Source organism: Macrobrachium rosenbergii, chromosome 53 (genome assembly GCF_040412425.1).
Source record: "Macrobrachium rosenbergii isolate ZJJX-2024 chromosome 53, ASM4041242v1, whole genome shotgun sequence".
NCBI lineage: Eukaryota > Metazoa > Arthropoda > Malacostraca > Decapoda > Palaemonidae > Macrobrachium > Macrobrachium rosenbergii.
The window spans coordinates 17,796,369-17,814,888 of NC_089793.1; the positions used below are offsets into that span (position 1 = coordinate 17,796,369).

The 18,520-nt window shown below is 33.3% G+C and overlaps 1 protein-coding gene across 1 annotated transcript; it reads left to right on the forward strand.

Annotated features, from left to right (window-relative positions):
- Window positions 1–6,030: 6,030 nt before the first annotated feature.
- Window positions 6,031–18,337, forward strand: LOC136834083 (uncharacterized). Its single transcript, XM_067096346.1, has 3 exons — window positions 6,031–6,108; window positions 15,891–16,044; window positions 17,034–18,337. The coding sequence occupies exons 2-3, from the start codon at window positions 15,891–15,893 to the stop codon at window positions 17,453–17,455; spliced, it is 576 nt and encodes a 191-aa protein (XP_066952447.1). The 5' UTR covers window positions 6,031–6,108; the 3' UTR covers window positions 17,456–18,337.
- Window positions 18,338–18,520: the final 183 nt, after the last annotated feature.

The following is an 18,520-nucleotide window of genomic DNA, read 5'->3' on the forward strand; positions in this document are numbered from 1 at the left end:
CGACTGAAATTGCGAACAAACATCTTCAGTTACTGCCAACAACATGTTTAATTGGCCAAGGGAGAGAGAGAGAGAGGTGTAGGGGCTGCTCTACAAGGGAGACCCCATACTATCTTAAAGCCAGTTTAATCTTCAACAGGAGAAAGAAAGATTTGATACGCACATTCATACATATGTAGCTGGTCTATGTATAAACAAATTTTAAATCTAGAAAAGAGGAATGAAAGTCTAATGCAAACATTTTACAAACCGTCATTCCCAAATATACCGTTGTGCGATACCCCCATGGTACTTCTTATTTTTCTATTTATCCCCCAAAAATTGAATTCATACCGATCTCCTCGCAGTTCTGTGCATAAGAATGTGATAAGAAAAAACAAAAACTAAAGACATTGCCTATAGAGATTATACCTAAATGTATAAGGACAACTTTTAAGGTAATATATATGTGTGTGTGCTGAACGAACAGTTACACAACGTATGTGAGGACGAACTGAACCCAGAAGCCGAACACCATAAATATGTCTTGAACGCAGGAATTACAGCCCTCCGTGAGCTCTCGAGCAAGAAGTCCCGGATGACGAACTAATGGCGGGTGTCTTGTTTGTGGTTGCTTCATCCTCCTCACTTGGCCAGGTTATACATTGTCATCGTATCTTCCAGATGAATGCATAGAGTGATATATCAATATATCTATCTATCTATCTATCTATATCTATATATATATATATATATATATATATATATATATATTGCAATTACTTTGTTGTAGAAAGGTGGAATAATCTCCACGAAAGCTCTTGCCCTCTCGCTTTTCCTTTGTGGCTCAATAATAGACACTTAGGTACCCGATGTTCAATAAACTGTGATAGGCTGATGAAACTGGGAAAAAGGACATATGGCTAGCAACTTCATTGCAAAAGAAAAGATTTGCTGGAAAACTGAAGTTAACACACACTGAGCCATCTCCTATATATATATATATATATATATATATATATATATATATATATATATATATATATATATATATATATATATATATATACGTGCATGTATATAATAATATGGCATAAGTATGTGGCAACCCAGCTGCCCACTATGGATAAGTGGGCGCTGTGACAAAGTGGTGCAGAAATCAGCTCATGTCTGCTAGGTCTGTGACCTGCGTCCAGCCTACTGCCCACCAGTTCATCTTTCACTTCTGGGGCCACCCCTTCAAAGAGAAAATTTATTTATATATATATATATATATATATATATATATATATATATATATATATATATATATATATATATATATATATATATATATATATATATATATATATATATATAATATATAACATTACTGACCTAAGCAGTAACTCGTCTTGGCTCGGTCTCTGGGAAATGGGAGAGCGGCATGGGCTCGTAAACTTATCTCGAAAAAACTTGCTGAGAATCGGAAGGTCTTGACATACATACTTACACACGCATATATATATATATATATATATATATATATATATATATATATATATATATGTATATGTACATGTATGTATGTATGTACATATATTCGTAGGTCTGTCTATCGGTATCTTGATGAAATAACGCTACAAATTCTACGCAAAATATCAACAGCAATATCCTTATGCCAAAGAAATTTTTGATTGCATTTCTATTTCACCGGGTGTCGGGCGTGAAATGGGCATTTCCAATGAGACATTATTTCTTAAAACTGAAAAAAATAGCCTTCAGTGCAAAGCGTGGACGTGCATCGGGCTAAAACAATCAAAGGACTTGTTCACCCCTCACACCCTGGCATTTCCGACCTTGGGCGTGTGGGTGGTGTTATAAACAACGATCTCCGAGATACGCCCAAGGGAGTCGCTTTTCGAGATTGTTCCTCTCGATTAACCACTGTGTTATTTGTTAGGAGCACTAGCAGGTAAATAAACGTACACATTCCTATGAAATAGGTCTGACGTCTTGATTGCTTATTATAATTAGTCTATGTATAGAATGTTGTAGTTTATTATGACATATATGCATATGTTCATATATAAATATAGGTGTGTGTATGTATGCGTATCTATATATATATATATATATATATATATATATATATATATATATATATATATATATATATATATGTATATATGTTATATACGTGTGTGTGTGTGTATAAGTGTAAATGTTGAATAATCCTTTCGCCGAAAGTTAAAGTCATTGTGGAAACAACTCTAGGAATTTCCAAGGAAGCATTCGGAGTTACCACCTAGGTAATACAATGCATGACGTCACCTCAAACAATTACTATGCCATTGTATTGACTTTAGAAATTCCACCTCAATTAGCGATAGTTCGCGGAAGAGAATGTTGAACCCTTGTTCCACGGAAAGTACATATGGACTGAGGAATTCCCCGCTCAAATTATGAAAGAGGACTGACATACATTCCTGAAGGAAGCTGGATAAGATTCTGTACATTTAAAAGGAAAGCTGGATTGAACAAATAAAGTTATTAGGAATTAAAAAAAAAATTGGTGATGACGGAAGGTAAGTTAATATTGCGGTTCACTCATCGAAATTAGAAGTTATTATAAACCATCATGACCAGACAGACCATTCCTCACGTTACGTAAGAATTATGATATTTTCGACTTAGGAATTTACAAATATGCCATTGATTTCAGCGTCTTCATGTGACTGACCAATAACTTAAATAAGGGGCCATGTTAAAAATTTTAATTATTGATGCTTATGGAATGAAAAAGTAAGCATAATTGATGCTTTCTGAGTAGAAAAAATTCCCGCAGCCTACAGCATTCATTTCTCAGTTCAGTATTAAAGAGAATATACGTCATAGAGATCTTCAGGTCAAGGCAGACTGCTGTATACATTATAATTTACGTATTGAATTGAGTGTATCCTTGACTTTCTCTTGAATCTCCAAAATCCCCTTCAGGACCAACCCCACCCCATTCCCCACCACCCATTAGGTATCATTCTTTTGGTTTTATCAGTGACTCACCTGCCCTCCATTGTATTGTCTTTTCAACTATAACGAGCCATCAAAAACTTTCTCTTTCCTCTATGAAATAAACATTTCTTCACAAACTAAGAATGAAAACATTTACATTATTACAGTGCTTTTGATGAACTTTGCTATCTCGAGGTTTGATTTGAAAAACTTTTCCACACAGCTCGTTCCGATTTACGAGCTGTTAAAATAACCAAACGAAAGAAGGCGTAAACAAGGTTCAAGTTCAGCCGTTGTTTATATTCAACCAGCTGTGAGAATGAACGTCGGGCAACAGTTGATCAACATATCAACATGCGTTTTTGTCCTTTTACTGGGAGAAGGGACGCAGCTTTGGTAAGCATCCAGTCGATTCGAGACAATGGCCGATCAATAGTCTGTGCCCTTGACTTTGAAGCAAGAACCTTAGGAAGTAAAAGTAAACCTGTATAATTGCAGTTTTACAATTTCTGGCCGCTGCAAAGTTGCCGCTATAGAGGCCGAACACTTTTGCGAGTATTTTTAGCATATTTCCAATAGCCGCAAAAGATTCATTTCAAACTGTGTCAGAAAGTAGAAGGCTAATATTTAGATCCATTCAGACCAACCTTTGTCAGCTCAAAGAATTAGGGAGTAAAGGAATAACTGGATGTATCACGCGCCTCTTGTTTATCAGATCTTGGCAACTGATACAAGTAGTGACGTCACAGAAATCCGAGACTTCCACTCTTTAGGAAGTTTCACAAATATTTACGTTTGAAGAGAACTGTACCGTGCAAATGGTTCCGGTCGATAGGTTAATCACAATTGTTGTTACAAATTGGAAAATCTAACTCTTATTCGTTTATAAGGATACATGTACACACAAACATGTGTAGGCCATTCATAAATATACAAGTTCTTGTTCGTATCCATGCTTCAGCATATACTATTAGATATAAATAAAAAAATATAATATATATATATATATATATATATATATATATATATATACATACACATATACATATACACATATATAAACTCGTGTATATATATATACTGTATATATATATATATACACAATGAAAAAAAATATTCCAGCCTTGGTGACAATATCAAAATATATATTTTTTTTGGCACCCCTCAGTTCTGACTCCTTACTCTTGGTACTATGTAATAACCATAAAAGAGGGAATTCTCCATTTTTCTAGTTTCTACTTTGTTACTACTAAGTAAATACAATAATCATAAAACAAGAATAAATACAATAATTGCAGAAACAACGAAGCACCCTTATTTCTGTGTGAGATCTTTTAAAATCACCCACTCTCTCTCTCTCTCTCTCTCTCTCTCTCTCTCTCTCTCTCTCTCTCTCTCTCTCTCTCTCTCTCTCTCTCTCGAGATCTCTCTCTCTCTCTCTTCTCTAAGTCAGCAAAGGAGAAGAGTGAAGTAAATTTTAAGCGGAATCAGGAATTTTTTTTTGTAACATTAGCAGTTCACAAATTCTCAATAAAATAATACTTATGCAAACTAAGTGACATGGGATTCAAAAAATAAGCTAGTTTTGATCTTCATTTGATAAATTATATTCTACCAACGTTAGTCAATTGTTAGGAATTCTCTGTGAGCCTTTGTCTTAATTATTCAGTTTAAAGATGTTGTCTATGATCACAGGCGTAATTACAACAATAAAAGTTGAGAAAAACCAGGCACTTAGATGATCCTTATCATTGTCACTCTAGGCCTATAAGTCTTATACTTATCTAAATTCATCACCTCGTTTAAATTTCTGCATGAGAATTCCACGTATTATTATTATTATTATTATTATTATTATTATTATTATTATTATTATTATTATTATTATTGGTTTTGTTAAACAAAATGACAGTTTCAACAGAATTTATTTTATATAGTAAACGCTCAATTCGTCTTATCAATTGCTTTTCTTGCGCTGGAATGATTGCAAGCAATTGACCGATCTTCATATCGGTCAGTTGCTTGCAACCATTCCAGCGCAAGAAAAGCAATTGATAAGACGAACTGAGCGTTTACTATATAAAATAAATGCTGTTGAAACTGCCATTTTGTTTAACAAAACCTTTATTAAAGAAGGTCTTTTTCCTATTATTATTATTACTATTATTATTATTATTATTATTATTATTATTATTATTATTATTATTATTATTATTATTATTATTATTATTATTATTATTATTATTATTATTATTATTATTGCAAGTTCTGTTAATTCTGCCATTGAAGAGTTTTCAAAGACATCTTTATTGTCTGCGAACAGTTTAACAGACCGAAGCATTATCCCAGACTGCGTGTCCAATCGGGCTTTCTCGTAGCTCAAAATCACATGTCTGAAGTGCTCATCTATATCAATAGATCACGAAACTTACAAGCAGAACAAAGGGACTGAAGCGAATCGTGTCAGATAAATGCTTCTTTCGTTATGTTTATCTTTGGTTTTGCATTTTCTTTGATATTTTACCTTGCATATTATTTTATTTTTTATTATTGTTTGATTCCTACGTATGACCCCTACTGATATTTCTTTTCATTTTAGCTGTTTTCTGTGTAAGATTGCTATGTCAGTAAATTACATTCATGGTTTTTTCAATAAAAATGTGTGTACATTTTGTATAATAATAATAATAATAATAATAATAATAATAATAATAATAATGATAATAATAATAAAGCTGTTTGATCAACCTTTTACCCCACAAAAATTGTATCTTTACAAATTAAGACAAGTCATTGCATCCCTTTACAAAAGCCTGACTCTTCTAACTTCCTTGAGAAAACCTCTTCCTATCCGATCACAAAGCTAACATGATTACTGCCAGTCGACTTCCTTTTTCTTTTTTATTACGTTTCCGAGAAAAAAAAAAAATCTCTCTCAAACGCCAACACGTGGAGCGTATCCTGCGGTATTTGGCACATGCGCGTACGTACATCGGTTGCGTCACGGCATATGCACAGGTCAGGTATAAAGCTCTGATGCTTTCACGGCCAGACGTCTGTCTCTCTGGAGCTGTTCTCCCGACTGGAAGACGTAACAAAGGGCCGTCGTGTTGCAAGGCTTCGTTTCTTTTAGCCAAAGTAAGTATTGATATTTTGTTCTTACATTATCAGAAAAAAACCAATAAAATAAATGGGAATGGATCCCACAGGCTTTAATGTACTGCAAAGCTAGGCTATTTTTAGCAAAAGCATGTAGCAATCTTATTCAGTTGTTGTTACAACTTTTTAGCAAAAGCATGTAGCAATCTTATTCAGCTGTTGTTACACAAGTTATTCTAGAGGACTTTTGTATAATTGACGAATACTGATGAACCCTCCTGAGATGACTTAATTTACGGTAGTTAAAAGAGCCCCCAACAACGCGTAAGATGAGGTAACAGGATTAGTAGTAATTTTTTGTCAATATTTTGCAACTTCTGTCAGTTTGGAAACTCAGCTCCAAAACAATAAAAAACAGATACATCTTGTCGTTGAATGTTTCCGTGAAATTTTGGCATTTTCAAAAAGTTTTCCGATTATTTTCTGTCTGTAGTAATTTCTCTCTCATTATTTCAATAAGTTTTGCCCTGTGTTAAGATTTTACTTGATCTTTGATGACGTCATTCATATATATATATATATATATATATATATATATATATATATATATATATATATATATATATATATATATATATATATATATATATATATATATATACATATTTACACACATATATATATGTGTGTTTGTGTGCGTGTCTGTGTGCGCGTGAGTGTGTATATAACTATGGTGATGTCATTTATATGAACATCGAATAAGAAATAATAAAAGAACATCTTTGAGAAATAAGAAATAATAAGCAAGACATATATATACACACACACACATAATATATATATATATATATATATATATATATATATATATATGTGTGTATATATAAACATAGAGAGAGAGAGAGAGAGTTTGATAAAGGACTGAAGTAAGAAGCTACCCTTTCAATGTTAACTGTATGGAATTATGTTTATATATATATATATATATACATATATATACATATATATACATATATATATATATATATATATATATATATATATATATATATATATATATATATATATATATATATATATATATCAAGCTCATGGTAATTATGATAAGCTGTATATCCTTTTAACAAACATTTCGACGAAATCATTGGAATACACAGGTAAGAAAAGTAAAATATTTCCTTTTAAAAGTAAAACTTTTTGTATTCATTAATGGAAATCTGCAGCGTCCCTTTATTATAAAAACACGTGAACTCAATTAGTTTGTTTTATGTTGATTATCATAATTCATTTTTCATTCATTGAATAGAGCCACAAATGACTACGTTTTTATATTTATTAGTGGCAAATTCTGCGAACAATAGCGGATCTGTTTAATTAGTAATATCTAAATTCACCAAAACGATTTGTATATGTGGAACTCTGCCCAGGGAAATGAAGTGTTTGAAAGAGAGAGAGAGCTGAACATCATGTTGCTTTCCTGCTTCTGAAAATTACTAATTCATCAGCTGCACATCGAGAGAGAGAGAGAGTATAGGAGACTATGAGACTGCCATGGCACCCTTAACCATCATACGTAGATAGAATAGAGCCAGTTGCCTGGTCAGGTAAGAAAAGGACGCTGGTTTGAAGGTGCTTTTAGGAAGGGGAAAAAATAAGTTCAGTAAAAATGAAAAAGCTGGGCTAATCCGCAGTTTCCTGTTATGGAAAATTAAAATGTATTTCTTCACTTTTAATACATAAGGCATTCCTCTATTTATTTTCTTTATTGGTATTAACTGTCAACACGTCATAGAGCTAGATTTTATCCGTCCACCTATTTGAATTTATGGGACATTTGTAATTCTCCAATTTTTTTACTAGAATCATGATTTATTCGTAGGAAATAATTAGCTTTCTTTTTTTTTTTTTTTTTTTTAAGTCGTTCAAATGTAGCATTGTTTCATGATTATTACCAGTGTTCCGTTCTGATGAAGGAATGTTCTTCTAAGACAGGAATCTCGTTGTTTATACGTTTGATGCTTTTATTCATAGCTGTCTTTTCTGAAAGTTTCTGTATGTTACGTTTAAGTTTCTGTTCCTAGCCTGAAGTATCTATTCAGTTTTCTGTATCGAAGATTTTGCATTTTCTACGCCTGAATTTTTTTTTACCAAAAAAAAAAAAAAGTCTTCTACGCCTGAATTTAATTTTCTATTTTCGACGCTCGGAGTTTCTATACACTTCACGTGAAACTTTGGCAGCCTCTGCCGGAAGTTTCAGTTGTTTCTTTAGCGATATTTTTCTCGTTCATTGGACGCGGATGTATATCGCGTGCCTTCTCCTTCTTACTTTATGCATCAACTATTTTCGCGGTCTTTTTCTCTCGCACGTCTATTATGTGTTAGTAGTTACAAAAGTGAGAACCTCCTACGGCGACCTTCGACGGCTATCCACCTAGAACAGATACTCTTTAATAACGGAAAGCTTATTTATGCTTTAACAAAGGGTCTTTTCTTCTCCTTCTCTCTAAGTGTCAAGACTTTGAAATTCTTAGGTCATTCATTAAATCGTGGGTTATTTTACAACGAGCTAAGTTTGGTAATTAGTGAATCGATAATTTTCTGTCTGCATCTTATCTGTTCCGATAAGCCTCCTATTTATATGAAAAAAAATATACATATTTTTCTGCTGAATCTGTTTTCTTCTGCAAGCGGTACATATTTAACATCGGCTTACAAAGCCTAAATTAATCATGGTCTCGGTATTTCCCGAACACCTTTGCAGCTCAAGGCCAGCTTAATTCAACAAAAACACTAGCAGTCCAAAACATAGCCTTCTTCGATTATTTTCGATAATACTTATTAATCATGTTTATTTCTAAAATATAATCCTTAAAAATGAGGATTCATTGCGTTTACAAAACAAAAGGTAACAATCACTATAGTTGTCTCGGAATCTTTTCTGTTGAACCTCCCTTAAACAGCTAGTACTTCTACAAATCGCCTACTAGTAAAGTAAATATACCGTGCTACTACACACAGCAGAGGTACAGTATACATATATATATATATATATATATATATATATATATATATATATATATATATATATATATATATGTGTGTGTGTATACATAGAAGGACGTTTGAATGCTTGAATTCGGTGGCGTGATAAGACTAGTAGGATATAATAGCCAACATCTGGTGTCTCGTAAGGAGACAGTCATTTTCCTCTTGGGAAAATTCGCATTGCTCTGTTATCGATGCTTTTACTCCTATTCGTTAAATCAAATCCCTTTAATACTGATGCCTTTTCTTTTACTGAAAGATTATAATGATTATAATACAGTGTTGTCAGTACCTTTCTTTCTAGATCTAGAATATTGCAATTCTGTAATACTGTAGCTTCTTGATTATTTGTATGAAAAATTCATAGTTCTGCTGAAAAGAAAAAGACGGGACAGAATTATAATTGTTTTTCTACCAATGCAAGAATAAGTGTTACTAATGCATATTCCCCTATTGAAGAAAACAAAAATTAATCAAAGGGCGACGTTTCGTACACACGCAGACACGAAAATAAAATTATCATAGCTTTTTAATAATCCAAGAGTAAACACCAAAATCACACTTCTGATACTTGAGAATAAGTATTAATTTCATAATGCTGAAATCATTGATAGTTCTGGAGCATCGATGCTTTCCCTATAAAGGGGGACATTTCGTACGAGCAGACAAAAACACACACACACACACCAAACACACACACACACACACACACACACACACGTCACGCCCTGATCTCATCAAGTAAGCGGTCGACAAGGGAAACAGTCATTGCATCAGAAAACTTCCCCCACGTCCGTCGCTCGAGCCATCAAAACCACAGTGCCGAGGGAGGCGAGGGAAATTTCACGGTAGGATCCTTCTCCCCTTCTCCTTCCTGATCGGTCATAGCCTGTGCTCCTGGAGGCTGTCGCAGAGTACGATTTTAATCCGGATAAGCTCTCGGTACTTATGCAAAATACCAGGAAGTTGTGAGTCGTACGCAGCTTTCATGTATATCACGGTCTCGGAAATCAGACTAGAGTCGTGGTTGAGTTGTTGATATATCGGAAATAGGTGGATCATGATGCTGTTGAAAGCAACGCCGTAGATAATTACGTATCAGCCAAAGTCACAAGAAAGCTTTAACAAGAAACGACAGGATCAAATACTTTCGTGTATTTTAGACGTGTGAGATGTGTAAAATACATGAAAATACTTGGCATCCTGTCGTTTCCTTTTCAACATTTCCTGTTGCTTCAGCTGATAATTGTAGTAAATCACGTGCATATCTGTGATTCTTAATCATAATCTTGTATGTAAGGATATGTAAGGACAATAACAAACATGAATACACATGCAGATAACACTCGCTATACATACACACACACACACACACATATATATGTGCGTGTGCATGTGTGTGTGTTTGTGTGTGCATATCTAAGCGCACGCATGAACGATGCCGCAGAATCATAGTTCTTAGGAAAACCTATTTAGTTCTTTCATTTTCAAACCGTAACTTTGCGAGCTAATTATACCTAAAGAACTGGGATTTCTGGCATGTATACAAAAATTTTTATTTCCAAGTACTGCCTCGTAGACAGTTTATGACGCTGACAGCGACTCACTGCATCTGACATATTAGACCTTCTTTGACATACAGTACCGCTCCTGGTATGATTTAGCGGTAGAAAGATATTCCCCTCATGCGGGATACACTTAACAGAAAAATTTAAAGCAACAGCAAATTCACCCCGTTTGGGATCCGGCTTGCTTCTTAATATTAGCTTCTATATGCTGACAGCGACTCACTGCATCTGACATCTTAGACCTTCTTGACATACAGCACTGCTCTGGTATGATTTAGTGGTAGAAAGATATTCCCTCATGCGGATACACTTTTAACAGAGTAATTTAAAGCAACAGCACAGTCCACCCTGTTTGGGATCCGCTTGTTTAATATATATAAAATCCGCATAGTTCATCGTGCAACTGTTATAGCTTTTAAATGATTGTTGCAAGCTCGTATGTTCTGGCAAGCAATATTGCGCTGCGGCGTAATAACGTCCATCGTATTCATGAACAATGTTCCCTTTTTTAACCATTCTTACCTTAAATATGGTAAAGTACTAAATGTTCACAATCACAACCTGTGAGTTCCATTGTAATTTGAAGACCGACTGCTTTTTTAAGCCGGCTTTTCAAAATCGCAGTTAATGGATATTCTTGAAACAAAGCAACCAATCAGGTTTCAGCATTTGTACCGTACTTATAATTACGATTAGGCTATCGACCGTAACGGCAGCATAAACGCATGCATTAACAACAAGACACAATATTCATCAGCAAATATCTCCGTAACTCTTAATTTGCGGAAATGATAAGTATTTCGTATGAATCATGACAAAATATAATTTACTAGATATCCGAATAATTTACTGGATATAGATAATTTTCGAGGAATTAGATACTATATCCTGGATATCTCCTCAAAAAGTGTTAATAACATATATTTATATTGTAGAAAAATTTACTATATCATGGAGTTGTTCTGGACATTGACCCAATAATTTACTATATAATAATAATTTACTATATCCTATACCATAATGATAATAATTTACTATATCCCATATCCTAATAATGATTTACTGCATCCTATATCCTGATGATAACTTACTATATCCTGAATCCTAATAATAATTTACTATATCCTATATCCTAATAATAATAATTTACTATATCCTATATCCTACTAATAGTTTACTATATCCCATATCCTAATAATAATTTACTATATACTATATCCTAATAGTAATAATTTACTGTATCCTATATCCTAATAATAATTTACTATATCTTATATCCTAATAATAATTTTCTATATCCTATATTCCTAAGAATAATTTACTATATACTATATCCTAATAGTAATAATTTACTGTATCCTATATCCTAATAATAATTTACTATACCTTATATCCTAATAATAATTTTCTAGATCCTATATTCTAATAATAATTTACTATATCCTATATCCTAATAATAATTTACTATATCCTATATCCTAATAATAATAATTTACTATATCCTATATCCTAATAATAATTTACTATATCCTATATCCTAATAATAATTTACTATATCCCATATCCTAATAATAATTTACTATATCCTTATACACAATTTACTATATCCCATATCCTAATAATAATCTACTATATCCTATATCCTAATAATAATTTACTATATCCTATATCCTAATAATAATTTACTATATCCCATATCCTAATAATAATTTACTATATACCATATCCTAAAAATAATTACCATATCCCATATCCTAATAATAATTTACTATATCCTGTATCTTATTGAAGGATGACTGTATTATGAATTTATCTTATAAGAGATCTTGTCTATTTTTTCCTAATTATTTCAGCAATGTTGGTCAGCAACTGTCAATACCATATTGAAAGGATAGTGTTTTAATGTGGAGGTCTTTTACTAAATGTTCAATCAGAAATCTGCTGGATTCCTTCGTGATCCTGATTGAATATTTCTGTAAAAGACTTCGCATTCCACACACTATTCTTTCAATATGAATATTGGCCAGTTGCTGACCAACATCGTTGAAAATGGAAAAGGAATTATATGAAAATAGAAAAGACTGTATAAGATAAATTCGCATAATACAGCCATCCTTTTCAACAAGACCTGTTTAAGAGAGGGTCAATTTCCTTCATATACGAGTATATCCTATATCCTAAATCCTAATAATAATTTACTATATCCTATTTCGTAATTTCACCGTGTCGACAGATGCGGTATTGTGTTATCGCAACAACTCGGTCAATGAGTTCTTTCTCTACACTTGAGTTACAAATGGAAAGAGATCCCGTTTCACGCCATTTATGCACCAGTTGCGTTTGCGACTAACTGGACAATTAATGCACTGATTCATGAATAAGTAATGAGTAGGGTTCTCAGTCAGTGACATCCTGATCCTAAAGGCCACGCATCCTTTGAAGCTTCAAGGTCATGTAGTTATGTGTGTGTATGTATATATATATATATATATATATATATATATATATATATATATATATATATATATATATATGTATATATATATATATATATATATATATATATATATCCTAATGTATTTACTATATATAATAATAATTTACTCTCTCCTATATATAATAATAATAACACTATACATATCTAATAATAATATATCTCTCTATCTATTGCATTTACTATACACTATTGTAATTTACATACACATACTAATAATAATATATATCCTATATCCTAATAATAATAATTTTACTATATATATATAATAATTTACTATATAATAATAATTATATACATATCCTAATAATAATTTACTATATACCATATAAAAAATAATGCCATATATATCCTATATATTTATATATCCTGTATCTTATAAGAAAAGGATGTATTATGCAATTTATCTTATGCAGGATCTTGTCTGTGCTTTTTCCCCATAATTCCTTTTCATATATATTCATATATAGTGTTTGGAATAGGTCCTGAAATATTCAATTCTGTGGATTTCTATCTGATTGAAAGACACTTCTTTTCAATTTATGGAGGCTGACCAGACAATTAGGAAAATAGAGACTGGGGCCATCCTTTCAACAAGATTCCCTAATTTGACAGCTTCATTGCTGAAAAAAAATACAATTTCACCCGTGTATGATTCCAGTTTCTTTCTCTACAGAGGTTACAAATAGATCCTGTTTCACGCCATTTATCAAGACTAACGTTTGCAGCATAAGATACTTGAGGCCAACACGCAACCCAAAGTATTTTTACATAATATATATATATACAAGTACCATATAAAAAGACAGAAATATATGCACATCTCAGACATACACTCACACACACACACACACACACACACACACACACACACACACACACACACATATATATATATATATATATATATATATATATATATATATATATATATATATCCGCTGTTCTGTATTTCAAGAGACTTCATCAAGTGACGGTTGTTGGAATGGGGACCGCTGAGCATTTGAAGAAAGAATTCACTTAGGAGTGCATAATTTTTCATTTCAAGAACGTTTGCAGCATTACGCCACCCAAAGTATTTTTACATAATAAAATAAGTACCAGTAAAAGACAGCTCACATCGTTTTATGTAAGAGACATTTGACATTTACCGAGCTAACATTTAATTTCTTCCTTCTGTTGGAAAGGAAGACTGGCTGATTACAGCTGCTGAACCTGCGATTCGGCTGCACGGTTCCGCCCGAGTGGGAACGACTTCCTCCGTCATTCAGAAATGTGATTACTGGGGAAGCCCGTCCTTTTACTTCCTCCCTTCAATGCGGAGTCTTTTGGTTTCGTTGTTTATTCTTTTTTCTTACTTTCGTGGATAGACCCTTTTACCTTTAACACTTATAAAAAAAATCCAGTTTCTTTTAGTTCTTTGTTTCTTAACATGGAGTTTCTAAATTTGATTTGGACACTCATGCCCGTCCTAGTCACTTCTTATACAAAAGATAGAGAGTCAAACCAGAGACTGAAGAGGTGAACGAAGAAGTTACGATTTTAGTGCAAGAAGTTTGAGAAAGTCCTCAATAAAAAACTTATACTGACAAAGTAGCTAGAGAAAAAGAAATGAAAATTGAAATTGGAGTGAAAACGAAAATATAAAGCCCAGAAAAATTTGGCGAAGAATTCAGAAAAATAATTGACAAAAAAAATAGTAAACAAAAACAACTATATCTCAGTAAAAACAAACGACAGATAAATGCACATCATACCCCTCTACAAGGAAGTGTTCCGGTAACCCAGAGGAGGGGGGGGATGAGGGAGGGGGCTGAGACCCCCATAGGAAACATTTATACACTGATAACCTTGAATGGGATTTCCACCCCGCCCCCCCCACCACCATCCATTTCCACTCCCAGCCAACCTCTATAAGCACACACGATATCCAGTAACAATGGGGTGGTATCTTTCCCTATAATTACTGCACAATAGCGGACAAAAGGACTTGATTGTGCAAACGTCTCCAACAGGAAGCTATAGAGTGATGGAGAGTCATTATTATTTATGAACGAGGGGCGTTGCTGTAAAAGATGAAGACAAAAAGTACGTTGTATAACAATGGTAGCAGAAGACACAGCAATAATAAAATTGGACAAAATCTACAGCGGTATCATATATATATATATATATATATATATATATATATATATATATATATATATATATATATATATATATATATATGTATATATATATATATCTATATATATATATATATATATATATATATATATATATATATATATACATATACATAATATATGTACATGTATATATATATATATATTATATATATTATTGTATATATACATGTAAAAATATATATATGTATATATATACATGTAATAACAGTGATTACTACATTCATACAGAAATATTATTGCATATTTCCAGTAATAATGATAATAATAATTATCATAACTTCAACCCAGAGGGCGTAAGAAACCAGTTAGAAATGGAACGCTTTACGTGCATATATTATCATATAAAAGCCGTGTCAGATGCCCAAGATACCAGAAAACATATTCAGCTGACAACACCTGTTAACCCGTCAGATCAAAATCACCTCTCTCTCTCTCTCTCTCTCTCTCTCTCTCTCTCTCTCTCTCTCTCTCTCTCTCTCTCTCTCTCTTATGATAGAACTGATTGTGATTAATTATCGTTTTCAGATGAAGACATCACTCATTCTCATGATGGCGGTGGCTGGTATTTGGTGTCTGCCAACTAATGTAGAGAAACCCGACGATCACAACAGAAAACAAGCTACGGTTGTGGTGAAAGATCGTTCCGATGTGGAAATAAAGATCGAAGAAACCGATACTGGTGAGTCATATGTGCATTTTACCTAATAATTAATTCGTTCATTCATTTTCTGTTCACTAAAGTTTCTTTGCGTTTCTTGGTTTTAGTGGGAATTAGATAATTATTGGCAGATTTTCTTTTTTTTTTCCCTTTTATATGATGCAGTTTTGGTTAATTAGCATGTAGTAACCCATCTGCTAAGGGCTGGTTTTAGATTAAGCCGGCCTAATGCCAGCACGGTCCCTTACCCAAAGGTGGCATGGAAGTGTGGAAGAGGCCCATTGGAGAGCTATGAACTCGGTTCTGCCTGTGGAGACAATTTGGGTAGAGCCAGTTTACCCAAGTTCGGTCTCTGTTGGTGGGTCAGAGCCCGGAGGTCCTCACTACGTCTCTTATCTCTTGTACACCTTACCACACTGAGGGACCGACTTAGAGCAATGAACCGTGCTGTTGTAATCCACCTAAAGCTAATTCACCTAATCGAGCGTCGTGCGTCGCTTCACCTATGGCTTCCGGTAATTGGGTTAGCTAATGACTTTAGCAACTTAAGAATCCAGGTTACTTAGACGTTGTAGAAAATTTTATTCTGAAGGTTATTAAATAGGGATGAATTAGAACTGCACTGATTAATAAGCTTCTTAACACTGGAAACACTGCCAACAAGTCAGATCCAAAGATTACCAATAGGTCTACTCCACTCTCGATATCTTACAGTGACATTTTTCATGAACATACTATCTGTATTTCCTTAAACCCTCCGCCTCCTCCTCTTATTATTATTATTATTATTATTATTATTATTATTATTATTATTATTATTGCTTAAAAGGGATGTTCATACCCAGCAAACATCAACCAATTAGAATTCATGTAATCATAAATAAAATAAAAAGACAAGTTATGACGCAAGCAAACATAAGTCATGTTTAATTGAAAGCACAAACAAGCAGGCAATGCAAAGATTGTTTGCATATATGGCATCCAACCTAACGAAGCCATTCTCTTCCAAGGGAAATACAAACTGGAGGCGTACCAAGGAACTGGCAGCGAGAGATCCCAGATCCCCGCTAAGGCTTGGAAGGTGCCAAATGACTGGAAGGCCCCTGGAAGGAATACGTCAAAGGTCGTCCACGCTGAACTTCTATCAAACGGGGACCTGGTCCTCGTTCTTTACAGCCGCCGGACGGGACTCGAACTCATCGTCTTGCCCCTGGAAATTCTCGAGATTCCTGAACAAGTCGCCACCGTCTCTCCACGACCAATCTTGTTCCCCGGACAGCCCATCATTTTCCCCAACGCCACCGTCCCCTGGCATCCTACACTCCCCACCCCCCCTGAGAAATGGGAGTGGGTTCCCTCTGACGTCGAAGTCGTCACTCCCAGTGCCCAGGTTTATCCCGTGCCCGAGAGGTCCTCTCTGCCTTCGTACTAAATAACCTGCAAGAGGGCACGCTGATTTTTTTAAGTTTGTCAGCTCATCGGAAAGAATTGTTATATCATGTCATTGGAAATTTCATAAAAATTGATTTACATCATATAATTTCATTTTACTATTTTTTTTCTTTTGTCTTTAGATACTTATTGGAAATTTAACCACAAATTTTAATATATGCCTTGGGAGTGTTACAGATGTTTGTCATTACATTTGACATCTGCCACAAGTGATTTAGAAATTAGTCCATGATCATATAGTAGTTAACTTATGCCCCCACAAGCATACGTCATGTAACGCATATGCAAATTATTTGTTGAGCTTGAGATTTACTTATTCAAAAGCGTTACCAAAAATTGCCCAGTTACCACGTTTTGAAAGCAGAGGCTGATGGGTCAGGTATCCCAACGATAAACTACAAAAATAAGAGTTAATTCCCGAAGTACGTTACAGACCCTTCTATTAATGGCTAGGAGTTTGAAACATTATGGGAAAACGGAAGAAACCATAGAAAATCCAAAATTTGGCAGTAATGAAAAATTGGTAAATTATGCTAAGAAACTGCATGAATTTTCTAATGAATAAATGTCATTCTAAGTCCTAACTTGAAATATTAGAAAGGAATGAGTGAAAGTAATATAATACCTTATCTATGAAGAATCTTCAAGGCCTCTGAATTCCAAGTAAAGGAATAAGGATAAATAATAACACAACAAATAATACCTGCATTATATATTTTCTCACTTTAGCACAATTATACATTGCGTTATTATGCAGTTCTCTTCATCTTATTATTATTATTATTATTATTATTATTATTATTATTATTATTTAATACGGTATTTATAAAAAATACTTAACCAAATAAATTTTTAATTTCGAGATATGTTGTTCGATATGATTAATACCTCCTGTGATAATTTTTACATACATATATATATATATTCATATATATATATATATATATATATACATATATATAATATATATATAGATACATATATATATTATATATATGTATATTATCCAAGAGTTATACATGTTATTATATACATTAAATATCAT

What these genes read in the sequence shown, in the direction of transcription:
- LOC136834083 (XM_067096346.1), top strand. Translation starts at nt 15,891, where the DNA reads ATGAAGACATCACTCATTCTCATGATGGCGGTGGCTGGTATTTGGTGT. An exon ending in GATCGAAGAAACCGATACTG is followed by an intron (nt 16,045 to 17,033) that starts GTGAGTCATATG and finishes TTCTCTTCCAAG; the next exon opens with GGAAATACAAACTGGAGGCG.